This window comes from Manis pentadactyla, chromosome 4 (genome assembly GCF_030020395.1).
Source record: "Manis pentadactyla isolate mManPen7 chromosome 4, mManPen7.hap1, whole genome shotgun sequence".
NCBI classification, from domain to species: Eukaryota; Metazoa; Chordata; class Mammalia; order Pholidota; family Manidae; genus Manis; species Manis pentadactyla.
The window spans coordinates 19,233,770-19,260,930 of NC_080022.1; the positions used below are offsets into that span (position 1 = coordinate 19,233,770).

General features: G+C 45.0%; 1 protein-coding gene across 6 annotated transcripts; it reads right to left on the reverse strand.

The window, feature by feature from the left end:
• PAFAH2 (platelet activating factor acetylhydrolase 2) lies at positions 1-27,161 on the reverse strand. Of its 6 annotated transcripts, none has more exons than XM_036914799.2 (11): positions 27,034-27,161; positions 21,389-21,529; positions 20,382-20,535; positions 19,468-19,564; positions 16,333-16,401; positions 15,825-15,966; positions 14,767-14,880; positions 11,069-11,160; positions 9,477-9,647; positions 7,576-7,730; positions 1,955-6,740 (listed from the first exon to the last, which is right to left on the reverse strand). In XM_036914799.2, exons 2-11 carry the CDS (start codon positions 21,476-21,478, stop codon positions 6,517-6,519), a joined length of 1,308 nt encoding a protein of 435 aa, XP_036770694.2. In that variant the 5' UTR covers positions 21,479-21,529; positions 27,034-27,161; the 3' UTR covers positions 1,955-6,516. The 6 variants fall into 6 exon arrangements, with proteins under 6 accessions (XP_057355849.1, XP_036770698.2, XP_036770694.2 ...); XM_036914802.2 differs by lacking the exon at positions 27,034-27,161 and adding an exon at positions 26,511-26,700; XM_036914801.2 differs by lacking the exon at positions 27,034-27,161 and adding an exon at positions 26,101-26,384.

Below are 27,161 nucleotides of genomic sequence, written 5' to 3' on the forward strand. Positions count from 1 at the left end.
TCAGAACAAAAAGTCTTTAAAGCTCATATAGAACATTTACAAAACTGATTTCACACAGGGCCAAAAAGCAAGTTTCAACAAACTTGAAGGATGGAAACCACATAGGTCATTTTCTCTGACTGCAAAGCAATTAAGCTAGAAAACAATAGCTATAGGATAACTAGAAACATCCCATATGCTTGAAAAGTAGGAAACGTACTTTTAAATAACTCATGGGTTATATATACACCCTTACACTTAATCCTCCTAATTATTCATAATGCAGATCTTCATTTTAGAAATGCAGGAGCCGAGAACTGAGAATGAAAAGAGAATATAATTTGCTCAGATTTACCCAAATAGTGGGAGAGTCAGGGGCCAGAACCAGGCTATGGAACTCCAGAACCCAGGGCTTTAATCATCTTCTTATGCTATATCTCATTGGAATTCATAGATCCTCCCAAGGTCCACGGCCTCAGTGGATCTGATGCTTCACCTCTTAGAAAGAATAGCTGTTGAGACATGGGAGACATAGTCCCAGCTTGCTTTGGTGGCACTGACCTTGGACCTACTGTGTAGAGACGCATTTCCCTGTGCTCTTGCCTTGTCTGGGGTCCCCTACTTGTGCTGAGGTGTTAAGCTCAGAGTAGTGGAGAGGGGCGTTTGAGGTTGATGTTCCCAGAGAGCTTTGAACAAGACCCCTAGAAGACTCCCTTTCCTTTTATCCACATGGGCACAAGTGGTAAGTGAACAAAGACAGAAGGAAAAGCTACTTCCAGATGGCTCTCCATCTTGCTCTAATGCAGATTAAGTAGAGAGAATACTCCAACATCGCACTGGGCACAAAAGAGTATTAATATCGCTCATGTTATAAATGGAACAGAATTGAATTCAGTCTGTATCTTGGCTTAAATTTGAGGCTAGGGCCTCAGAGCCAGAAAACAGACAACTACAGCACCCTGATTCTGAGCAAGTTGGACACTCACGATATCTGAGGTAAGAGGTAAGACCACAGCGTCTCTGGCCCTCTCTAGGGGGCAGCCTCCTGCGTGCCTACCGACCAAACATGTGGCAAGGCCCTCCTGCAGCAAGGGCTGTTCAAATGGCTACTTAACACTGTCATTCCAACTTCTCCATCTCAGCCTACTTGCACTGTTTCCTGTCAAGATACATTCTTGGTAAAACTCCCAAGATACTGAGAGCTTCCGAGGTACCTCTCTGCACCTCAACCTCTCTCCCGGTGCTATGAGGACAATGCTGCCTGCCCCGCTCCATGGGCTCACAACTATAAGTTAGTCCTAAGTGCCCAGGATTATGTTTCAGGCAATGAGAAGGCCTGAAAATAAACAGAAAATCTGATGGTGATCCATATTCTAGGAAGTTATCTAAAGTGCTTGGAACTCACCATGGGGCCCTGGGGAGGAAGAAGGCTGAGTGGTAGGAAGAGAGAGCGCCAGGCTGGGCAAGAGGTCCGGAAGGTGGGAACTGTGACTCCATCCTTTGGTTTCATTTCTTCTACTACAGAAGAAATGAACCTCCCCTGGCCCAAGGTGAGAAAGTAGGCTCACTGGGTTAACAGTGCTCATGGTGCTCAGCACGGGGCTTGGGTGCTCCAAGCCTCACCCCACTGCTTGTTCCCCACATTATCAGGGCTCAGTTCCCAGAAAGTCAGTGTGTCAATCAGAAAGTGATCCAAGTCCCAACATGAGTTTAAGATCAAGTCCCAGATCAAATGAGCAGTGTGATTACATCCTTTCCATCTATGAAGAAGGGTCATGTCGACCACTTCCTGAGAGGAGGCTCTGTGTGTCCCTGGGCAGGTCCCAAATGGGAACTCAGCTCAGTGACCTTTTACCAATGGCCAGTTAGGCCTACAGGCTGGATAGATGGTGTGGGGCCCCTGGGGTGAGCGATGGTCCAATGCCTTCAATGAGGTTGTTCCACTGGTCATAGTCCTCTTTCAGGTCTGAATGGGAGAAAAACAGGAAGGTCAGGTAAATCATGGTAAGGTTAGATCAAAGAGTAGCTACCATGGATATAGTGAGTGCAGCACCCTAGAGAGAGAAGCTCCTGGGATACTAAAAGGACTGGTTAGGGTGGCTGCAATGGAGGTAGCAGCAATGACAACTACTGGTAATTCAGTGCCTTTATAACTGTGCTGCAGAAGTGATTTGCATAACAACTCAATGATAATAACAGGAGGTAGCACTCACTGAGGATAATTCATTCTCAGGACTATGCTGAGCATGCATTGCTTCATTTAACTTTCACAACAGCCCTGCAAGCTAAGTACTGTATTAGCTCTATTTTATAGTTGAGGAAACTGAGGCTCAGAGAAGCTACCTGATTCGCCCAAGGTCATTACAACTGATAAGGGGCAGAGACAGAATTCAAGCCCTGGTCAGAAAAGGTGAGAAAATGGAAAGTCTACTTCCAAACTCAGGGAAGCTGCTGAGCAGGAAGATCCTCCACAAGCCGGCCGACGGACGCGCATCCAGCGCCACTGCAGGGAAAGGCAGGAGGACAGGGCAGCAACATCGTGAAGTAGGATGGCACCAGGTATGGTTCAAACAAGGGCCCTGGGGCTACAGGCAGACAGGTCTAGCGAATGATTAGAAAGGGCTCAAGGCCTCAGGCTCAGGGAGCAGGGCACAGCCGAGCAGCAAATGGTGTTTTTGCTCGAATCAAACAGAACCTGGGACAGAAGGCAGAGACCACTGTCCTTCATCTCTGGATCCTCAGTGCCCTACCAGGAACCTGGCCTGGAATAACAAGCGAGTGGTCAACACGTAAGCGCTGCATACTCACGAATTCAAAAAACAGTGAGCATGCTTCACAATGTGCCACCGCCTGTTCTTGGTGCTAAAATTACACCCGCACACAAATAGAAACCTCATTCTCATACAGCTCACATCTAGTAAGCAGAGGTAACAATAAACATAAATTAGATAGGATGTGAAAAGGTGGGGAGTGCAATGGGAAAAAATGGAGCCAGATAAGAGAAGCCCAGGGACAAGAGTGAAGGGAGGAAGGGAAAGTGTGGTGTTTTAAAAGGGGTGGTCAGCACGGGCCTCACTGGGAAGGTGAGATTTGAGCAAACACTTCAAGGAGGGGGGAGTGAGCCACGGGACTATGTGGAAAGAATGTTCCAGGCAGACAGGACAGCAGTGCAAAGGCCCTGAAGCGCATGTGTCCCTGAAGCACTGGAGGCTGGTGCAGTGCCACATGTAGTAGGCCGGGGGAAGAGTGGCCAGAGAGGAGGTCAGGAAGGACTGGAGGGCCACTCCACACAGGCCCAGCAGGACATGGGACACCGGCTTTGACTCTCAGAGAAATGGGGAGCCACGGGACAATTCTGAACAGAGGAGAGACAAGATCTGACTTACTTTCTGAAAGGATCACTCTGGCTGCCTGACTAAGGAGACTGTGAAGGGAGGCAGGGGTGGAAGTAGGGAGACCAGTTAGGAAACTGACAGTAATTGCGTGAGAGGTGACCTCCAAAGGATGCTTGTTGTGGGGGTGATTATAAGTGATTAGATTCCATATGCATTTTGAAGGCAGAGCCAAGGGGATTTTCTGAGGGACTGGTTGGGAGGCATAAAAGAAGAGACAAGAATGAAGACACTGGCTTGAGAAGCTAGAAGGATGGATTCACTACTAATTAAAGAGAAAGACGGCAGTGGAAATCGGTTTTTGCTGGTGGCACCTATTGGAAAGTTCACATAGAAATGTTGAGTAGTGGGTATATTAATGTGATGTTCATGGGAGAGATCAAACTGGAGATATAAACTGGGGCATCGTCAGCACGGAGTTGGCTCTTATGATGAGGCTAGATGTCATGAGGGGTGCAGACAGGGAAGGAGCCCGGGCACGGGGCTCCACGAGCAGTCAAGCAGACTAAGAGGTGCAGGTATTGACAGGAGAAACTCTGCGGCCAGTGCCTTGGAAGCAAAGACAGGGTTTCACAGAGGAGGCTATCACCGACTCCGTCAGAAGCTGCTGACAGCTCCAGGGAGATGAGGAGTGAGAACTGACTGCTGCATTTACGACTGTGAAGGTCACTGGCAACCTTGACCAGTTTTCATGGAGGACTGAGATGCAAAAGCCTGACTGGAGTGGGTGTAACAGCGAGTGGGGAGAGAAGACTCAGAGAGGGGAAGGTAGACATCCTTTTGAGGAGTTTTATTGTTATGAGGAACAGGGAAACAGGGCACAAACTGGACGGGAAAGTGGGGTCAAGAGAGATTTTTTTTAGAAGAGAAATTTCAGCATGAAATGAACTAGTAGAGAGGGGAAAACTGATGACCCAAGGGAAAGAGGAGAAATTGCTGGCACAGTCATCTCCAGCAGGCCAAAACGATGAAACCTGGTGCACAGGTGGAGGGGTTGGCCTTGGTTAGGCATCTGAGTTGGAAATTCCAGGAATGAGCCAGAAAGCGGAGGATGTGCACACAGGTGGGTGCTGACGGCTTCCACTGCCTCGGTGAAGTGGGAGGCAAAGTCAAGCAGCTGAGAGACAGGATTGGGGAGGAGGGGTTAGAGGTTTGAAGAGAAAGGAGAAGGTGTGAAATAGTCTTCCAGGAGAGCGGAAGAGAAGAAAAACAGGGAGAAACAGGAACTGCATGAAGTTAATGTGAAAGAAGCGCCCATCTTAATGGAAGAGAACACCTCTGCGTTAGCAGCAGACGTTCTCTCAGAGATATTTTTTAGGAGTGAGGATACAGTCAGCTGAGCCATTACAACCTATTTAGTCTCCTGTGACAATATTGTATGTGGCTACCAAAAAGCTTTTCCTCTCTTTGGAAAGCTAACTACCCTAAGCAAAGAGTCTTTGCCTTTTGTCAGGCTCTGTCTTATCTCTTATCACCTGAATACCGCAAGGGCCTCCTAACTCAACTCTCTGCCTCTCAAATTGCCCCGGCTCACCCATCCTCCATGATGCAGCCAGACTGCAACCACCAGCTTAATCCTGACATTCTCCTGCTTAGGACCCACCAAGGACTCTGATAGCCTGTGGATAACATTCAAACTTGTAGGTCTCTAGATCTGGCTTCCATCTACTTCTCTACCTCTATCTTCCAACAATTCACTATCCTGAGCTCCAGATACACTAAACACAGATTCTCAAAACTGATCAGACCCACACAAGACTTTGTGCCTTCTGTTCAGATCCTTGCCCCTTCTCTAGTAAACCCTCCTCCTCTGTTATGATGAAACACAAGCATTGTTCTGTCTCAGGAGCCTCCTTTCCTGGCTGTCCTTCCCCCATCAGTGAAGTGCCTGTCCTCTGTGCCTCCCAAACACTGAGTGCGTACCTTGGTTATCAGAGTCACTGGCAGAATAGTGCAGCCATTAAGCACATGGGCTTTGGAATCAGACAGCCTAGGTGGCATTCTGGCTTTGCCACTTAATAACCGGATACTCCTGGACAAATTACTTAAATTTTTAGTACCCTCATCCATAAAATGGAGTTCATAATAAAAGTACCCAGTGAAGGGTCATCTTCAGGATTATACATGGTAATGTATCTAAAATACTTAGCATAAGTCCTGGCATAAAGCAAGTCCTCCACATTCTTCCTACAGTCTAAAGCTCTTCTACCTTCCATCACCTCTTCTCTGGTCTCCAGTAGTGAGTATCTGAGCTCAACAAATGTTGTTACATACAAGGGGAACCCAGTCACGTCATGGTGGGTCCCCATCACCTTTAGCTTGTACCCTAATGATATGGTGCCTAAGAGGAAACAGGAAAAGTGGGCTGAGCACCAAGCAGTCAGGCCCCATTAAAGTCTTGAGATATGGATTCATTGCTTTCCTACCAAGTGATAATTATGATGCTCTAGGGTCTCTATTAACCCCAAGTCTCTAAACCCAGGCTGGCAATAATGGCTCATGATGAACAAGATGAAATGAACAGACATACATACCAAAATGCAAATTTAGGCCCCAAAAAGTCAATATATTCATATAGGACAGATACACTTTAGAAGCAAACTCAATCCAACCCGAATTTGTTAGACACTAACAAATATTTAATTGCAGGAAATATTTAAAGTACTCGCCATCCAGCTGGAAGCCTAGTGTCCAGACCACAGAGGTGGCGGTCCTGCCGTATCAGGCACTGGTCAGATAATATCCATGTTCACGTCAAGGCACCAATCATTAAAAGGCACACTGACAACAGTGCCTCCAAAGGGGATAATGAATGGCAACATGGGCAACTATATGGAGAACAGGTGGAGGAACAACGGACATTTAGCTTAATGAACAGAAACTCAGATAGTACACTCCCGGTGACTTCAAATGTCTAGAGCTGCCATGGACAGGCTTCTCTGGGAAGCTCTTGAGGGGATGACCAGGCAAATGGGGAGGAATCACAAAGGATTGGATCTTGGTCTTATGTTAGTTAGATCAAACCTTAGAAATCCAGGCTATCATGGCTCCCTTCTGAAGGAAACTGCCCCGTGCACATCCCTGCTGAAGGACTGGCCTTGTGCAGGCACAGATGCCTACTCTGTTCTGAGCAAGAGCTCTGGGCCTAGGTTAGGCAGTGGCCTCCAAAGTACTTTGGCAGGTAAGGATGAGCTGGTACAATGAAGTTGTCTCTCTTGGGAATCTGGTCTAAGACATCCAAGAAAATATGATGGTGAGCAGTGGGGGCTGAAAAAGGAAGGCTGCCACATGGTAGAGAGAACAAGCCATGAGTGGTTCCAGCCAACTGAGGTTGTAAGGAAGCAGAAACGACGAATAAGCGGCTGTTATCTGCAAGCAAAAAAACAAAGAAGAAAAAAGAAAAATGCAGACTGTAGCAAGGAGAAACAGATGTCATGAGAGAAAGAGACACAGAGAGAAGCTGGGCCTGAAGCTACCTTGGTTCCTACAATGCTTCACTTCCCCCCTAACCAGGTATACTTTCATGAACAATTTCCCTTTTTTCTCAAGGTAAATTAGTCAATCTCTAGTCCTTGTAACCAACCAAAGCCTAGTTAGAATATCAACTATTAAAACCACTAAAGCTGCGGGGCTGGAGAGGGCTGACCCTCACAGCAGTGCACTCTCCACACTGCCTGACCACGAGGCAGGGAAGACAGGAGAGGCGGTTCCTCAGGTGGGAGGCCAAAGCTCTCTACAGGCCATGCCATTTAGCTGGTCTGTGATTCATGACATCAGTCACGATCCTCCCATGCTTTGTTTTTTAAAAGCATGTCCATAATTTAGCCACAATTTCCAAATATTCCCATTTATCATTAAAATGTCCCCCACATGCAGACAAGGTGAGTGATTATGAATACGGACAGAGGTGATAGAGTAGAGAGAGATGAATGTTCCATTTACACCGAGGAAACCAAGGCTCAGAGAAGTTAAATGACTAGGCCAAGGTCACTCAGAGACAGAGTCAGGGTCTTTAAACTTCCAGCTAAGTGTTCTTTCTTTTTTTTCCAGCTAAATGTTCTCTAATTCTATGTAACTATCTCCTTCACTCAGGTTTTCCTTTTGCCATAAATCTGCTTGATCCAAGACATATCAGTACAGATGACTGTGCACAGAAATCTAAGAGACCCCACAGCTGCTCCACAAGCCCCGGTTCTCTCCTTACCAAGGTGCTTCTGTAGGAAGGCCAACATGGCCCGCACCACAGTCTCCTGACCTTCATAGGGGTCCAAGCTCCCACGGTTTTGAGTGGAGAAGAATTTACCAATCCAGTTACTAGCCACAAAGGCCAAGTCAGTTTGACTCCGATGAACAGAACCACTAGAGGAAAAGAAAAACAAGTAACAGGCAGGGATCTGGAGGTTCAGGGGCACAAACATTTGTTAAGCACCTACCATGTGCAAGGTGCTTTATGTGAGTTACCTCACTTAATCTTGTAAGCAAAGTATTTTTCAGAAGAAAGAAATGATCTCCCCGAGGTCACACAGCTAGTAAGGGACAGTTAGGATCTGAATGCAGGTGAGCCTTCAAAGCTGCCTCAACCCCTAGAGCACAATGCCTGACAACACAGGGAACAGGCTGAGCTAACTGGAGGTGGGGCAGGGGCAAGGAGGCGAGGTCTGCCACACTGCCACTCCTGTGTCATTATAAATATAAACTATTGCACCATGGCTTTCACCCAGCGGCTTCCAGACAAACATTAGCTCCTTCTTCAGAACTGTACCACAGAGGAAGCAGGAAAAAGGAATTACCTGCCTTTATTTACAGAATCTGAAACGTAAGCCAGAGGTAGTAAGAGCATTTCTGGATTAGGATTCAAGTTCTTTGACATCAAATACATTTAATTCAAAGGCAAAATTCTCACTAGAATCATTTTGGGCTAAATTACCCATGACTAAATTTACTAGTCAATTCAATGAGGGAAGGAAAATCCAAATGCTAAGCTTTGTTTGATATCATACAGAAAAACTGATCTAAAAATATATATTATTTAAGGCACGCAAAAAAGTGTAAAGAATAATATAATGGATCTTGAGTACCCACCAGCACTCAGTTCAACACATAACTCACTGCCCATAGTTAAATCCCCACTGGACACCCCTTCCCAGCTGCTCTCACCTCCCTTCCCTCCAGAGGTCACAATCATCCTGAATCTGACTCGCTTGGGAAAATGTTCAAACTGTCTTCTACTGCCAAGAAATCAAAAGGAAAGGGGAGGGGCTGGCCCTAAGGAGGAGAGCCTGGGCCAAAAGGGGCAAAGGGAAGAAGCAACTGACAACCAGTCTACTCCCGGCATTCCAGGGCTTTGCACTTAGCCCTTCATCCACCTGAGGGACTCCAAAAGTCCGTGACGTATAGTTACTTGTCATTATTTTCAAATAGGACCTGGGATCTTGAAGCACATGTGCTACTGGGCTCAAGTTGGGCTCCTGCAAGGCAGGAGAAAGGCAGAGACTTGTCAGTGAGCCTCCATCCCTGCACCTGTGGCTCTAAGCCACTTCTTTTATACAGTACATTTCTTAAAGGCACTCATGAATGTTCTCTCTGTGAAAAATGGCTCCTGAAGGACAACCATCTGATAGTACTCATGGTGGAAATGAGAAGAATGTGGGTTCTCTTTGGCAGAATATAGCTGGTTTATGGAAGACATCAAATTTAGGTATTTATGAATACCTTTAAAAATTGATCTTGTGAATGTCAAAGGTCTACTATAACTGTACTCTTCAAAGACCAGTAAAATTCCCCAAAGAGGTTAGAGATCTCTGGGGTCTACCCAGACTCACACCTCTTCTTGTCTAACACACGATCCCACAATGTCCTTTTTCCTGATAGCAACAGGTAAATCCTGTCATAAAGTCATTAACTAGTGAAGAAATCACGGTAGGTGGAGCTAAGTGGAGAAGGATAGCTATGAAATTCTAAAGGAATTAAGATTTTGAAATTCAGAAGTATTCAGGTATTCTACTAATGGATAGAACTTCTGGGTGATTCAGAGGAAATTAAGAGGGTCACAGCTGAGGAGATAATGGAGAAGACACTAGGGATCGTGACCTTAGGTTTACTCACAGGACAGTTATGATCCTAGATTGTTCATAATGGGCACATGTCTTCTTCATCAGGTTGACGCTCTCCACTGTCTGGAATTTCTCAGCATTGATAAAGAATATAGGGCCTCGGGCCTTGGGGTAAAAGTCACGTTCCAGAGGAAACATCCAAGCGTCCAGAGCCACAGCACACCTGGAACAGGACCAGACTCTTGAAACTGCCATGCCGAGCCCCAGGCAAGAACAAGCCCGGTGTGGACGAGGGGCCCGAATTCCTCCCCCTAGAGGTGTGAAGGCTCGGAAAGCCAGGAAGGGGTCCCAGGGCCCACACCGCTCAGTTAGGATCTTGGAGAGGTCATTTTTACCTGTCTCCAAAGATCCTTCTAGATTTTGAACTTGCTGAGAGCAAGAATAAGACCTTCCTCTTCTAGATCTACTCTCAGGCAGCTGACATGAGTCAGACAGAATGGCACTTCCTTCATTTACTCATTCATCCAGTCAACATTCAGAGAGGACCTACTGTGTGCTTAGCCCTGCACTGTGGATACAGAGATAGGTGGCACTATTCTTGCTCTCAAGGAGCTCCTAGTTTGAAGGGGAGACAGAACAGACAAGACAACAAAACACAGCTTAGTGCTCTGGTTGCACAAGTTGCTACGTAAGCCCACAGCTTACAGGGCAGGGGAGGTCAGAAAAAGCCTCTTTGATGCCACAACTCAGAGACATGGCCAGTTTGGCAAGCAGTAACCTCTGTCACCAGGGGCAAAACTAAGGTGCTAAGAATAGTGGTCGACCCACCCACCCCCACCTCTGCCCAGTGCTTCTCCAGTTTTCTCCAGCTCAGTAAAGGAAAATCATCTTCTACATTGATTTCTTTTTCCTCCACTTCACACATCACTGTCCTGAAAATTCTAAAACCTACCCTGACTCCGTTCCCTTCCCTCCATCCCAATCATCTCTTGCCTTGACTCTGAAATAGCCTCCCTCTAACTAGCCTCCCTTCAGCCTTGTCCTGCTATGATCCACTCTTCCCACAGTAGTGAGAGGGATCTTTTAAAATGTAAAGATTTTTTCTTTGCTTAAAATCCTTCCATGGTTTCCCATGATATTTAGAATAAAATCTGACTTCCTTATTCTGGCCGAAAGGTCTTGTGATGTGGCCTCTGTTTATCTCAAATCATATCCTGAACCACTTTCCCTTCACCCACCATCTCCCACACCGACGCAGTAAGCTTATTTCTTCTTCAGGGCCTTTGCATTAGCTGTTCGCTCCACCTAGGAAGATCTCCTAGACCCCTAGACGGCTGGCTTCTTTGCCTTTCCAGTCTTGGCTTATGTCACTTTCTCAAAGAAGCCTTGAGTTATTCTAGCACATCAGCCTATTTTATTTCCTTCATTGCACTTGGGTGTTGAGGATTTGATTATTTGTTAGCTTTACTAGTCTGTCTCCTCCCACAATAACACATTCATGAAATCCACAGACCTTGTGTTCTTATTCACCATTGAATCCTCGGCCCCCCAAACAGTGCCCAGGACATAATACCTGTGTAACAAACACTTGCTGAATTAATGAATGGTGTGAGGCACTCATGGTAGCATTGCTGGGAAACTCACCGAAACTGGGTCTCCTTGGCCAAAGCCAGGATAGCTGTGGCCCCTCCAAATGAATGTCCCATCACAGCCACTTGGCTCATGTTGATGCTGCCCTAAGGAAAGAGGAGAATGTAGCCAAATCTGCATTTTAGGAGTTCTTCACTGGTAAGAGGCAGAAAGTGAGAAAGACGCAGAAGCACCATGCAGTGGGTGAGGGTCCCACTCCACATACATGAAGAATCTCTTACACCTTTATGTTTATTGCCGCACTGTTTGCAATAGCCAAGATATGAAAGCAACCTAAGTGTCCATCAATAGATAAATAGGTAAAGAAGATGTGGTACATATACACAACGGAATATTATTCAGCCATAAAAAGAAAAGAAATCCTGCCATTTGCAACAAAATGGATGGATCTACAGGGTATTATGCTCAGTGAAATAAGCCAGGTGGAGAAAGACAAATACCATATGAATTCACTTATTTGTGGAATATAAAAACAAAGCAAAACAGAAGGAACAAAATAGCATTAAACTCTAAGACACTGATAAGTGACTAGTGGTTTACCAAAGGGTAGGGGAGTGGGTGGGGGGGAAGGGAGACTGTTGAACCACTGTGATGTACATTTGGTAATAAAAAATAATAATTAAAAAGGAAAAGAATCTCTTGCCCATGGAGAGCAGCTAGTCAGGCCATTCCTGGACCCAATAGCCTTCTGTAGGCAGGAATTCTGAAAACCATGTTTTTCATCTTAGTTTTTTTAATCTTACCTCCGGGACTAGGGTAGACATTCAAATATATGTGAATAAATGATTGGATAGAAACTGATGGGTCAGTATAAGAATGCTCTCCATCCTCTAGATTCCTGCCTCACAGCCAGTTCACCAGGAGGATACATGTACCAAGTGGAGGACAGGACGGGGGAGGCTCCTGCTGCCCCTCCACTTTGTTCTGAAGCACGGCCTGCTTGTACAGAAACCATCTCCTGGATACCTGTGCTGACTTTTATCCGGCAGACAGTTGGCTTGCTCTGCCATGTTCTGCAAGTACCTATTTCTGGTTGTCCCCAGAAGCCTCCAGGGCATGGCTATATGAAAAGCCTGCTTAGGGCTTGAGAAAACTCTCTCGGCTTTACTGCCCAGCCTCTGCCCTGAACCTGCACTCTCCCCAATTTCTATCCCAAGGCTTTGTATCTAAATTGTCCCCCTTTGCTAAGCATCTTCAATTCAATAACTTGGGTGTTGCCCTCTTTAGCTTTTTCAGTAGATTAATACACTCATGTAACTCTAAAATCAGGAGGACACAGGGAAGTCTCCCACCTACCACATTCTCTTTCCACAGAGTTGCCCAATGTCTATCCTCAAACAGGCAAGTTTCTTGTGTGTCTCTGCAGAGCTTGCCTACACATACACAGGTAAACATGGATAAATGCCTTCCCCTTTTTCACACAAGTGACATGCATCTTATCTTTTGCATAATAATGTGAGTAGAGGAAGAGCTTCCTTATCCTGTTTTACAACTACATTTGATTCCACTACAGTAAAGCTAGCTAACCACCGAATATGTTCCCCTTCCGCCTCAACACAGGGCTAGACTCTATTTCCCAGCAGTTAGATGTGGCCTTGTGACTGAGTTCCAGCCAACAGAATGTGAGTGGAAGTGTTATCTCCACTTCCAGGCCTGGTCGATAAAAACTCTTAATACAAATCTCCATGCTCTTTCCCATTCCTGGCTTAGCATACACAGTGAGGCTGGGCTTCACAAATGGAAGAGGGTGTGGCTATATGACTAAAGGAATCTGGATCCTTGAGTCACCCTTGCAAAGGTGCACCCATTTTGGACTTTACATGGGAGAGAAATACATTTCTATTATGGTAAGCCCCTGAAATTTGGAGCTTCTGTGTTATGGCAATTAGCATTATCCAAACTAATGCACCCACTGTTGAACATTTAGGATACTATCAGTCTTTTGCTATTACAAGCAATACTGGAATGAGCAACCTGGTACATACATTATGTTGCATGTGTGCAGGCATCTGGAGAATAAATTCCCAGAACTGGAAAGTGCTGGGTCAAAGGATATGTGCATTTGTACTGGTGGCAGCTCTTGCCAAACTGCCCCGCATGGGGCAATGTGTGCTGTCAGCAGCAAAGCAGGAGCATATCTCCTTCCCCACAGCTTTGCCAACAGAGTGAGTAATCAACTTTCTGATCTTACTCAATAGGGGGAAAATGTACTTGGCTTTTTAAATTCTGTATTTCTCCAAAAGGCTGCCTCTTAACTAAACCCGGCTACACCGCAGCCTGCCATTCCCCAATGCCTGGCTCAGCTGGACTTCAGCTGAGGCCCTGCTTGGCTCGTGGGGGTAGACAACACACCAAAAAGTTGGTAAAGCACTTAGGATTCAGGTTCTGTCCTACCTACTGGCCCTCCAGGCAGATGCTTCTTCCTGACTTCACCAAGGCCTTTAAAAGATATTTTCTGAAGAGGATTTGGGGCACACAGCATAAGCTCTGGGATCAAAAAGTCCCAATTTAAAGTTCGACTCTACCATTTGCTTAAACTGTGTAACCTTGGGTTGATATGTCCCTGTGATCCTTGGTTTCTTTCTGTGTAGAGATAATATGCTCACTATGTAAGTTTGTGTGATGAGCTTTTATCACAGCACTGCTCATAAAGCAGTAATTGTTTTATATATACACACACACACCATTCTCATCCACACAGTAGATTATTACATGGCTATTAAAAATTACTCCATGGAAAAATATTAACTGGCATAAGAAGACATCCATACTGTTTTGCTAAATGAAAAAGTGAAAAAAAAAGCCCACAAAGCAGCTTGTATTAAATGACAACATTGTTTTTAAAAATGTATACATACATTAAACATTTTAAAAGAACTGGAAGGACAAACATCAAAATGTCAAAAAAAGCTCTTTGTTTCTTTTTTCTTCATGCTTTTGTGTGATTTCCTGGTTCTACAAAAATTGCCTGTGCTACTTTTGAAATCAGGCAGGGAAAACTGGGGGGCAAGGGAGGTAAATGTACCTTCAGAGGCACCAAATTTCATAGCCAGGACAGTCTCTATCCTCCTGAGAGGGTTCTCCTGGGATTCCCTCGAAGGAAGTAATTAGCCTGCAATAGACGCAGGCTACTTGACAGCAGCTATTGCCTCAACAGTTCTTCCTTTGGGGAACATACCATCTCTCCCTTACTAATGTGGCCCTGTGGGCTATTAGTCCTCATGTTCAGGTTCCCCCGACCCAGAAGTAGGTGTATAATCCAGGCAGGCCAATCGGAATACCTTATTCCTCTGGCACAGTGATAGGCCAGAGGGGCATGTGACCCACTCAGGGCTTTCTCAGATCAGTGGAAGCTAACAGAGTCTCTTCCTGTTAAATCAGAAGCTGGGTTGAAATGCAGGTTTAGGTTGTCAGTAACCACTTTTCTGGCTTAATGGAGTCTGGTGCAAATGCAGCCCACATACCCAGAGTGAACTGAGCTAGAAGGCAGAGAGTGCCAGAGCTTTGAGGACAATGTTTGAGACCCTGAGGCCAGCTACACTGGTCCAAAGCCAGCCTGCCTTTGCTTTCCTACTTATTTGAACCAATAAATTCTCTTTTGGTTTAAGCTAGTCAGTTAGGTTTCTGTTATTGGTAACCAAAAAAGTCCCAATGAATGCATGGGCTCCAGATCATAACAACTGCTTCCATACCTTCAAGGTCGTCAGATCCAACCCACCAGGCAAGATGTTGAATACAGTCTGACCAGCAGTGACCTCTTGCAGGATCCTCAACACCCGTGCACACTCGCTTACTCTCTGATGCACCTACAACAGAGACACTCCAGTGGGAGCTGGAACCGAACCACCACCCAGCAAGAATCTCACTCCCCACAGAGCCAAGGCAGAAGGGAAGGAGAGTTTGCCCACCCTCATCTCAGCAAGCACCGTGGGCCACACATCCTGAAAAAGGCTCTCAGCTGAACACACAAGCACCAGCTAACAGCACAGTGGAGTCAGCCCTGCTACTTAGACTACCTACCTGTGGGGCTGCCCAGGAGGACCAAATAAGACGATATAGAAAGCATTTTGAAAACAAAAGGAAACAACAAGAGTGTTCGTATTATCAACTGGGTACTGGATCGCGCTTGCCCATTTATAGTGTACGTCTATTGTTTTTGTCTGCCTACCATTTACCTGCCCTCACTTATATTAACATTGACTTTCGAGGATACCCCCTGCCCCCACCAATCTAACAATATATTTCTGATGGGAACTTTGCATTTTGGTACTTCTTCCAGCTTAGAGGAGTCTCTCTACAGGATTTTTCATATTGCAGCTTGGGGCCGGTGTGGGGTCTGGGGGACAATCCCCACACAGCCCTATTCTCTCAGATGGTAGGGTTAAACATATGCCGGGTCATACTGTCAAGAGCTGTGGTTCTAACTGCATGAGGCAAGCCAGTTTTTCAGATGAAACCAACCAGGAGAGGAGAGAGATGAGAAAAACAAGTCTTGGCATCTGAGTCTGGTTCCAGTGGTCTTTCCTGCCCTTCCTATGGTCTGCTTAGCATTTCTCCTTTCTGCCTAACCAGCTGAAGTGGAGTTTCTTGTAAGAGTATTGATTAATACCCCATTTCTGTGATGTGGCAAGCTCAGACCCACTGTAACTGAGATTTCAAGAGAGGTGGTTAGTTAAACGTCTTGGTTGAGTGCAGTACAGGGAGAGAAGGCAGGCTTATTAACTCTCGCTCCCCAAGTGGCACAGCCTACCTGACAATTCCGAACATGGAATTCCTTTTCTCCTTCCTCAATTTGACGGTAGGGGATCCATTCCTCCTCCAGAGACTCATGAGTGGCCTGGGTCTCCCCTGGGGCCCGCTTGCAGAAACAGGTGGCTGCAGCTGACCCATCCCTGAAATACACATGCCACCAGAGAGTAGCCAGAAGACACTTGAGTTTATTTCTCCCCTTTACACCCTTCTTCTCAGCCCAGACACTGAATCATCTTGACTGGTAGGGAAAAAGAGCTGGGGGCATGCACAGGAATGTAGAAAAAAATGCGGATTTTAGAGAATGACCTGGGTTTGAACTGTGTCACTTTCAGCAAGTTATTGAACATTTTTGAACCTTGGGTTCCTCACCTTGAAAATGGATAAAATACCTGCCTTGCATGGTTTTTGAGAGGCTTAGAAATAGTATGCAGACAGGGGGCTAATACCCTACAGGGTCCTCACCCGCTGCAGGCACCAGATCCATACTTCCTGCTGTCGTCCCTCACCTGTGCTCTGGCAGGGCAACCACAAAGCCGCGGGAGGCCAGCTCCATGCAGAAGGCTGAATATAGTGTCCTGGAGATTCAGGAAGGAACAGAGAGAAGAGTGCAAACGAATTGCCCATCCTTAGCCCCCACTCCAGCCACGCTCTGCTAGTGGCCATCTCAAATGATTCCATCTGTAGCAGCCCTTCTGAGGGTGCTTTCTGCCGCCAGCATAGCCCTTCTCTCACCAAGGCTCCAGGAAGCATGTGCAGATCGATCCAGTGTTTTCCACACCCATACAAACACTGACTCATCTCCTCCACTCTCCACGCCTCATACAGTTTGGCTACTTCAACAATTGCATTTTTATTCTCTATATTACATATCTCCCAAATGAGTTGGTAAGCCTGAGGACAGGGTTCTATGTCTTTAATATGCAAACATGCACCTAGGATTTATCATGTGGATTTTTTTGTCTCTCCTCCAACTTCCCAGAAAAAAAGGAATATGGCAGACACTGCTAATTGCTTATACCCAACAACTATTTTTCCCTTCCTCCTTAATAACAAAAATCTCATCTTTAGCTGAAGACACTGTCATGCCATCAAAATACGACATTTGCCAGCGACATTTTTGTGGCTAAGGTTTTCTGATTAAGTTCTAGCCCAACAGCGAAACTATAGTACTATTTTAAAAAATAATTACAATTTTTCTAGTATACTTCAAAAAGTAAATAGCAACAGGTAGAATTTTAATAATTCATTTTATTTAACCCAATATAGCCAAACCACTGTCATTTCAATACATAATAAAACTTTTAAAATTAATGAAATATTTTACTACTTTTTAATATATGAAGTCTGAAATCCACTGTCTTTCATATTTATAGCATATCTCACTTTGGACCACCCATATTTCAAATGTTCAATAGCCACATGTGGCTAGAAACTGCTGTAATGGACAGAGTAGCCTAGTAAATGGGATGTTAGCAGTTGTGTCATACAGAAGTTCCAGGAGAGGTCTCCCTCCCTATTGCCTGCAATGTGACTGTAAAGGCTAGAACTAAAGCAGCCATCCAGGGTCATGGATATCCTTAGAAATGGAAGATACACATGTCAAAGAAAGATTATAAAAGAAGTCTAATTCTCTGATAACTTTGTGGAACTACCATATCAGCTCTACCTACCTCCAGCTTTCTTTTATCTGGGCAAGAAATAAACTTTATATTGTTTATGTAACTATTGCTTGGGGTTTTTCTGTTAAATACAACTTGTGTGGATCCTAATTGATTTAGAAAGGTCAGTTTCTTATGTTTCTTTTAATCTCCTACTTCTTCAGGGGAGGTAGTGAGATTTAAAAACCAGTGAGATTTCTGATCCCGTCCCAGTTCAAACTGGGAAAAAAACATTAAAAATCATCTACTTGCCTTTCTAGCCTCATCACCACATTTACTTCCTACTTCCTGCCACGGTATAGCTATGTGAGTCCATATTTGGGCTCTTCTAATGGATGCAAATTCCTTGATTTATCTCTGTATGTCCCACCTTCATGTCAAGCCAAGGGACCAGCATAGAGCAGGTACTCAACAGATACTTGTTGAATGAATGAGAACCTAGCAAAACATAGCCCTTGTATTCACTCAATATATATTTATTGGGAAACTACTACCTTCCAGATACTTCCCTAGAAGCTTACAATCTAATAGGAAAGGCAGACTTTACTGAATAACTGTGCAAATAATAAAGTGATTACAATTATGTATGGGAAGTACAGATTATCTTATGAAAACTTACCTAATATAATACAGGGGTCAGGAGACTGTCCCTAAGAAAGTGACATCTAAACTTGAATCCAAAAGATGTTTAAGGTAATTTGGAATTATCCAGGCAAAAGATGGAGAGGGAGAAGAAGGAAGAGAGAATCAGAACAGCAGATAGTCTGAGCAAAGGGAATAGCCTTTGTTATTCAAGGCACAGCACAGATGAAAACTGAGGCAGAAAATAACACAGTGCCTTTACAGGAGTGAAAGAAGATTGGTTAGTCTGGAGTACTGGAGTAAGACAAGTAGCAAGAAATGAGGCTGGAAATTGTCTTGGACCTGCATCTAGGTAAGACCATGACAAGAGTGGAATTAAGTTCAAAGGGCTATTAAAAAGATTTAAGGAGGGAAGTGACATTTATTCATTCATTCAACAAATATTTATTGAGCACCTACTATCTGCCAGGCACTGTTGTAGGTTCTAGAATGACAAGACCATATTTGGCTTTAAAATAGGTCTCCCTGGCTATAGTGCGGACCATGGTTTTGGGGGGTGAGGAGGCAAAAATAGGTGCCTTTGTGATGTGTAGTACTCTGGGACATAAACTAGTCCTGTATGTCGGTGAATGGACATATAGAGAGAACATTCACAAGTTTAAATAGGAATGTATGAACTATATTATTAAGCTATATAACACACAAAGGTGTAGAAATCAGAATTCACAGGAAGAATTCTGAATGGATACTGACTAGTAAAACTCAGGCTAGAGTTTCCACATCTGGTAAAAGAGGTCTTAGAGTTCACCATGTCCCTCCACATTATGAAACAGAAAGGACTGAGTGTGTGTACACCTACCCGGTGCCGGTCTAACTGAATCCTCACAAACCACCCTGAGGGAGCCGCATCCCCATTTGACAGATGATGAAATCTAGGCTCAGGGAGTTCTACAACTGTCCCAAGCTCGCACCGAGCACAGGTGGTATGGCTGACATTAGCAGGTGAGGCTGCGAGCTTCATGAGCACAGGGTGTGAGTCGACGCAATTTGCAGCCACGTTAGCGCCGCCCCTCACTGTGTGCTGGATGAATGACTGAGTATAAAGCTTGAGCACCTTCTAATAATTCTCAGCTGTTACACAGGAAGAATGCGAAAAGTGTGTATTTATATGTAAATGTTGGAATGTGAGAAGTGAGGGATGTGAATCCTGTGTAGGGCTCCACCAGGTGGAAAGGGGCTTGGGGAAGGCCTTTGAGAGAAGGTGAACCCAATGCTATGGAAGGAAGCAGATGGTAGGTAAGACAGCTGGCAGATGGAAATGTCTGTTTCTCTGCCCGTTGAGGATAAGCAGCTGTCACCAGTTAAGGAATGTGACAAGGCCTGCGGGAGAGCAGCTCTTACCTGAAAGCTCCCAGGCCATGGGAGAAGATGATCAAGGGGTATCCAGAGTCCTTTGTCTTAAAGGGGCCATTCCAGCTAACAGGCAGGCGACAAGATCCTAGCAGAGACATGGGCTATAGAATCTCTGGCTGCCCCAAAGCTGTAATCCCAAGGGCAGCCTGGACATAGATATGGGTGGGGACATGTATCCCTCCTCTCTGGAGAACCACCTTTTGCCCCTCAGCAGCCCAGGGCAATCAATCACCTTTTCTTTCCCCTTTTCTTCCCTAGGGAAGCATGAACACAGTAGAAAATGGGAAGATAAATCCAAAGGGAAAGTACTAAACAACTATGGGGTAAGCCCCTGAGGTGCCAAGGCAGTGGGTAGAGCTCCTAATGGTGGGACCTTTGGGGAAGTGGATGATTCACTGTGACCCTTCCCAGCAGAGGGACAGCCGGACGGGGAACTGCAGGAGACAGTATTCCCCTTGGCAGTTAGAATGTTTCTTTGGTCTACACAATAGCTGGCACAGAGTGGGAAATAATACAAGCTGAGTAAGTGAGTAATAGCCACCATTTATGGAACACATTCTGTGTCCTAAGAGCTGCACTAGAGGTTTTACGTACATCCCACATTAGAGTTCTGCAAAGGCAGCTATTCAGGCAGGTTAAATAACCTGCCCAAGACCTACAGCAGCAAATGATAAAGGCTGGAATCGAATCCAGAACACTCTAACTCAATAATCAAAGCTCTTATGTACACAATTCTCTCCTAATTTTCCACACCACACTGGCTGGAAATTTCCACACCATACTGGCTCTTATATACACAATTCTCTCCTAATTTTCCACACCACTAGAAAAGGGCTGGACAATGTAACCAAAAGGTACTGTGTCTGCCTGGGGATCACACCTGGGGTGAGGTAAGCCCTTACCCACAGCCAGGTTGAAGAGCAATCCTCCCCAGCGCTTATTTAATTGCAGGTAATCAGCCAGGCCAGTGCAGTACTCATAGCGGGGAATCCACAGGGGCTGGTCCGTGGTCTCCTCTGCCTCTTGGCAGGGATAGAAGAGTCGAAAGAAGCTTCCCTATAGGAAAGAAGAGAGCAACTGCTCTGAGCAAGAAGCCCAAACTCTGCTACATTTCCCAACAGACACATACAGCAGGTGTGGGGGAACCAGCAAAGCAAGGCACCAAAACAGGAAACATGCTTCAATTCATATACCTGAATTTTGCACTCAGGAAGTCCAGAAAGAAGCAATTTTAATTTTCGCATACACACAAGGCTTATGTTATTTCAAATAGTTGACTGTATTTTGAATTACATCTGGGAGACACCAAAATATTTTCATTGAAATACTGGGACATCAAAAGAGTTCAGTCTGGCCCAGAGCCCAGGCCCAGAGGAGCCCAGGAGTGAGATAAGCCATTATGCTGAATGGGGCGGCCCTTGGGAAGCAGGAGTACACTCATCTTATGTGGGAGATGAGAGGTTACCAGGAAGTAAGTGCCTCTCAGAAGGGAAAGGGGAGTCCGAGGGCTAGCAGAGAAAGCCTAGGAACTGTGGATGGAAAGTCCAGAACCTGAAGCATGAGGGGGTAATAGGCAGGAGAGGAGAAAAGGAAGACTTGTCTTCCTACCCGGGACAGGGAGTGAAAGGCCAATGGTCCACAGATCTCCTCACATACTCAGATTAGGATCAGCCATCTGATCTCAAGAGAGGGAGAGGATCTGAGAGCTACCTTTGAAGCTAGAGCCCGTTTCCTTCTACCTGGAAAAAGTACCCATCATCTCTGTCTGTTAGTTGTTTCTTCCTCTAATCCAGACCAGCTCTAACTCAGTTTCCCCCACGTGGAACTGCACCACCAGAATGGCTATGGATAAGCCACAGTGCAGGCAGAAGCAGCGGGGATGTGCAGGGATGGAGCCGGAGACACTTACCTGGAGACTCTGACCCTCCATCACATCCCCGCAGCCTACAAGGTGGGGTCCTGTGACAGGTGGAAAGCCCACGGACTGGTTGACCCCCATTTCATCACCAGTTGAACGGAACAATGACTTGGGCAGTGCTGAACTTGATGGCTGGAAGGTGGAACATAGAACAGCCTCCTGCTGGTTTCCTCTTAGCTTCCTGTTGCTCATATGTCATCTACCACCCAACCACCCCCTCCTTATCTGTCCATCTACCCTGCCAGTGGCTTTTTCAATCATCTGCTTTGCTACACTGACTTTGCCAAGGTTGAGGGGCTGCTTTTGTTGTGGGGAGGTGGGGTGAGGAGACAGTTATGAAAAGGAAAAAGGGCTTCCATACTCCTCAAAGCCCACTCACAAATGTTCATTCAGTTCCTACAATGTGCCCAGCACAGCAATAACTGCTGCTGAGAACGTAACACACAGGCTAAGAGTGCTGGTAATTACTGACAACCATTATTCACTCTGTGTCAGCACTGAACTAAGCTCTTTACTTACATTACATCACTTCATTCTCTCACCCACTCTGAGGAAGGAACTGTTAAGACCCTGCTTGAAAGAGGAGGAGCTAAAGCACAGAGAGAGGTGGAAAAACGCCTAAGTTACACATTTGTAGGTGCAAACCCAGGTCTGTCTAATCCAGACGAGATCCCTTAACCCTTACTGATCCTGCTCATGGAGACACTCGGTTGTATATTTACAAAACCACTAGCCTAAACTATTGATTATAGAGGCAGCACTTATGTTGGGCCCTGAAGTATGAAGACAATTTAGAGGCAGGGGAAAAGGAAAGCATTTTTAGAGAGAACATAATATAAGAGTAAGAAAGGGCAGAGGTGGGGAAGAGTACGTTATGGGCAACAGATCACACAGGAGGCTTCAACATGCCAGGTGCGCATGCTTCTGACTAGAAAACATTCCCCTAACTTGGCTGCTTCCTAAATGGGGGCTAATGCCATTACTCTCCCTCTTCAATCTCATCAGCATCAGCACAATTATTACACTTACTCTGTGCATTACATACAGTATTTCATTGAATCCTTACAACAATCCTCTGAGGTATGTACTGTTATCTCATCTTACAGATGACGAAACTGGGACTTGATAAAGTTAGGTAATCTACCCAAGAACATACAGCTAGCAGAGCCAGAATTTAATCATAGGCAATGGGGCTGTAAGAGCAGGAAATGTGGTCAAACTTCTCAATATCCATTCTGTCTTGTCCTCCTACCAGTAGCCTTATGATTTGGGTGGGACTAACCCCTTCTTAATTCTAGAGTTAGGCCATAATTGGCCAAAGCCAATCAGCCCTTGGTATCCCCTGGTCAGTTTTGGATGAAGAGCACATGATATAAGTTGGTCCAATCACAGTAAAGTCCAGGACTTTGGTTTGATGGTGAAGGGTAGGAAAGTTCTTTCCTGTTTTGAATTAGAGTAATGTGCAGATATGAAGCCTTGAACTGTTGCAGTCATTTTGCTGCCTTGAAGATGAAGCTACCCATGGGGGATGGCAGAGCTGAAGGAAGGAATCACAGAGAAATAGAGTCATACCTGTGGAGAAACAAAGAATCTCTGGATTAGACTTATGCCTGACACCTGACCCACTCCTACACTTTCCAGTTACATGAGTCAGTAAATCCCCTTTTTGGTTTAAGCTAACTGAATGTAGATTTCTATTGCTTGAACCAAAAGCATCTACATGGATACATTGAGTCCTGGATCCACATTTTTAATCATTACATTATTCTGCTTTCTTTACGACGCTCTGGGATGGATCAGAGAGTTCAAGTCAAAGCATGTCTGGGCATGCTTAGAGATCATTTCCACGAATCATCTCCCTCAAAACCTCCAGTATATACATGCGCTTTACGGAAGGAGAAATCAAAGTCCTCAGAAGTTAAGTAAGACTTAACCTAGCGCTCAAGGTCACAGAATTATTATTACACATAGACCTCAGACAACAAAAAAATCTTAACATTACTCTATTTAACTTTGGAAGATAATAAATGACTTTCTTTCTCCTGTAGATGCCTTCATTTTGTTTCTCTGAAGCAATTTAAAAAATAAACCCAATTCTTTTTAAAAAGAAGCAGTCAGAGGACTGTTTAGCCAGAGTGAAGCTGAGCGTGTGCTGCTTGGTCTCAGACCCTGACCTTTCCCCCTTGTTGTTGAGGGCAAATACATGGAAGACCTGCGGCAGGGGTACAAGACATGCCACCCACATGGTAGTGAAGCAGCTCCAAGTTCTGACTGCCATGAAAGAGGGTCAGAGAAAATACTGCAGGGATTCTGAGAAGAAAGCAAACTTCTTTAGCTTGGGGGTGGAGGGCAGTGGAAGGTCAGAAAAGCTGATTTTCAAGTAGAAGAAAGTGTGTGAGCAAGGCACAGGGGTAAGAAAGCATATGTGAGAAACAGCAGTTAGTGATGGATTCAAAGTGAGACAAGGACGCTGTGATAAGACTGAGTGTCCCTCAGGTACTAGGCTAAGGAGTTGGGATCCACTCAGGAAATGAGGTTGGGGATATGAGATACTAAGTCTGAAAGACCTAAGTTTGAGCCCCAGCTCCTCTGCTGCCTAGCTTTCTGACCTTGGGCAAATTATCCGCTCTCTCTACACCTGATTCTTCCATCTGCACAATGGGAAAACTATTCATCCTCATAGGGCTGCTAAGGAGATAAAATGAAATAATGCATTTAAAGCACCTACTATGGTACCTGGCTCTTAGGAAGCATCCAGGCAATATTTGTGAGTTGAGTGAAAAGCAGGAACACTAGGATTTGGCAACTGAGTGGATTTGGGGAGTCAAGGGAGAAAGAAGAGGTAAAGATGAGTAAGGTTTCAGGGTTTCAGGACTGAGTGACCAGAATGATCCTAGCTTCTTCTGGGAAGAGATTTTGGTCTTACCCCATAGAGAGAACAGTGCTTGAGATAGGAACCCAGATGAGTGGACTTGAAAACAGCTAAACAGAAGAGGAGCAGAACTCTCTGGTAATCCTGGCAAAGTATCTGGAAAGGTCATCAACTAAATTAAGTTTGGAAATAAATACAAACTAAAGCTAATTGGCCTGAGTGAGACTAACACAAAAATGAAACCGCATTCCCTGGGCTCTCATTGATTGATGCCTAAGTAGAATGGGGAAATGGGAACATCCAACCTGACTTGCAAATTTTGCTTAAGAGACACCCTCACAGAGCATCCAGGGTCATCTCTAATAAATGCCATGTAATTTTCCAAGGAAATCAGTGCAGGTGTTTCTACCTTCTTTTGTTCACCTTATCTAAACAATTTTCATGGTGGTGCCTATAGAAGCTTCTCCATCCATGCAAGCCTGCCCTATCCATCAGGCCCAGTGAAATCTCTGGTCCTCTGCGAAGCTTTCCCAAGTCCTTCCAACCTTCCCTCCTCTCAGTTCCGAGCACTATCCACATCCCTCACTTGGTAACCAATCATGAGCTACCTTAGGTCAGCTCTTGGATTAGTACCTATTCCCAGCAGTTTTCACCGACTTGCCTACAAGTGGTCCAAGTAGAATCTAGTTCAGAAATTCCTGAGCCTATCTATCATCACAAAAACCTGGGAACTTACAAAGATACAGATTTTAGGGCCCCCCATTCCCAGGGATCAGTTTTTAAAAGCTTCCTCAGTGTTTCTCATTAGCAAAATTTGAGAACCTCTGGCCCAGATGATACCCAGGACTTGTTTATATTCAGACATGCATGCAGACAACAATTTACTGAGTGAATATGGTGTTCCAGCTCACCATTTTATATTTATGAAATGATAATGATTATGATTTCACTTGATTTAATCCCCATGGCCACCCAGAAGCATGTTCTGCCAGTCACAAGGCATAATATAGTACCCTGCATATAACTGATCTCAATAATTAATTTACCCAATAAATGCCATTTAATTTTTCACACACATATGCCTGATTTCTTCAGATTTACAACAGAGGTAAAGACTTGAGTTTCATACTTCTTTTAGGCTAACCCATTTATTCTCATGCTTTCCCCATATAGTAGGGACCCTCCTTTATTTGGCTTTGATTTAAAACCTCTCAATTCTTTAATCTTTTTTATCTAAAAATAAGGCTATATAGTATAGTGTGAAAAGAAAGTCTTTAGTGACAGTCTGAATTCCATCTCTGCCACTCAACTGGCTGTGATCTTGAGCACATTCCTTAAATTCTAAGCCTCTGATAATTTATCCACATGAAATAATTAAAATCACTCATGAAGTTGTTAATGCAGATAAATGAAATCATGTATGTAAAGTATCTGACATATACAAGGCACTGTAACTACAGATGGTAGCCCTAGCTATAATTGTTATTACAACTGACTACAGGATCTCTCCAAGCCTAAGTTTCTTGTAACAGGAACATTTCTTAAGTGAAATTTAAATAAGAAAACTGATACTGCCTAGGGCCAGGTACATTTTAAGTGCTAATAAAATGTTAGAAATTAGCTAACAGTGCTGTAGATCTCTTCCATCATATCAATTTTTTAAATAAAAATTGGTAAAAAAATCTCTTCCATCTCTCTCATTTTTTTCTGGATTACACCCTTTGGTAAAATAGACTCTCTCCTCCCAGCCTTTTCAGGTCTGAGACACCCCTACCAAAACCGTGTCTACTGAACGGCCCAGAAGAGCCCGGAAGGAATGTACAGGGCTTACACTGCAGCTGTCCGTCTCTTGCTGGGGCCCTGTTTCCAAAGAGCAGGGCCCGGCTTCTGTCAGCTGTGTGGACTTTTCATCACTGGCTATTTCAGGACAGAGTCCAAGATAAGCACTTATCTGAGGCTTTCTTTCAGACAAAGCTCTCTGGAAACTTAAAGCTCATTAGTCTGACCTCTAGTCTCTGGAGGAAGTGGGAAAATATCATCCTGATCTTAGAGAATGGAGACACCAAACGCTCAAGGGACAGGCTTGAGCAACAAGGTGGCAGAACTAAAAAAGGAGCCGAGGTAAGCATGTCCCAAAGTATTAATAATTATAATAAAAATAATCTCTCTTGCTTGTGGAGGTTTTAGTTTAAAAAGCACTTTCACACTCATTAGCTTATTGGCTCCACAACACAGCCTCACCCTCAGACTGACAGAACAATTGTCATTTCCATTTTGTAGGTGAAGAGTGAGTCCCAGAGAGATTTGTAGGATTGCCCAGTCACACAGTGAGCGAGGGGCAGAGCTGAATTAGAACTCGAGTCGGCTTTCTCCGAGGGCAGGGCTCCTCCATGGACTGGGGAGGAATGGCGACCCATCTTCCACTTGAAAAACAGGAAAGTAGGGTAAGAATGAAAGTGTGGAGCACAAACATGCCCAGCTTTCAGAGGCGACCCTGTGGGTTCAGGGAGGGGCTGTGGGGGCTCGGTCCTAAGACGAACGCTCAGGGAGGGGTGCCGCGGACGCCAGGAGTGAAGGCGCAAGATGACAGCGGGAGAGTTAGGGGTGGGCTAGTTATTGGAGGTGTCTGAACAGTAAACAGAAAGGACGAAAGATTAATGTGAAGTTTCCGGGATTGAGATGCGGAGCCCCCCAACCGGGCAGGAATATGAAAAATCTGCAGACACCTCTGTTCAGAATAGGAGCTTTCTTGAATCAAACTTACCCAAGCTGACCTTTCAGAAGCAGCCTAGACGGTCAACTCGACGGAAACGAGAAACTGCCCTGGAGCCCGTGGCCCTTTGGTAGTTGTAGTTTCCAGAACTCAATATTGGTGCTTAAAAGCACTTCCCG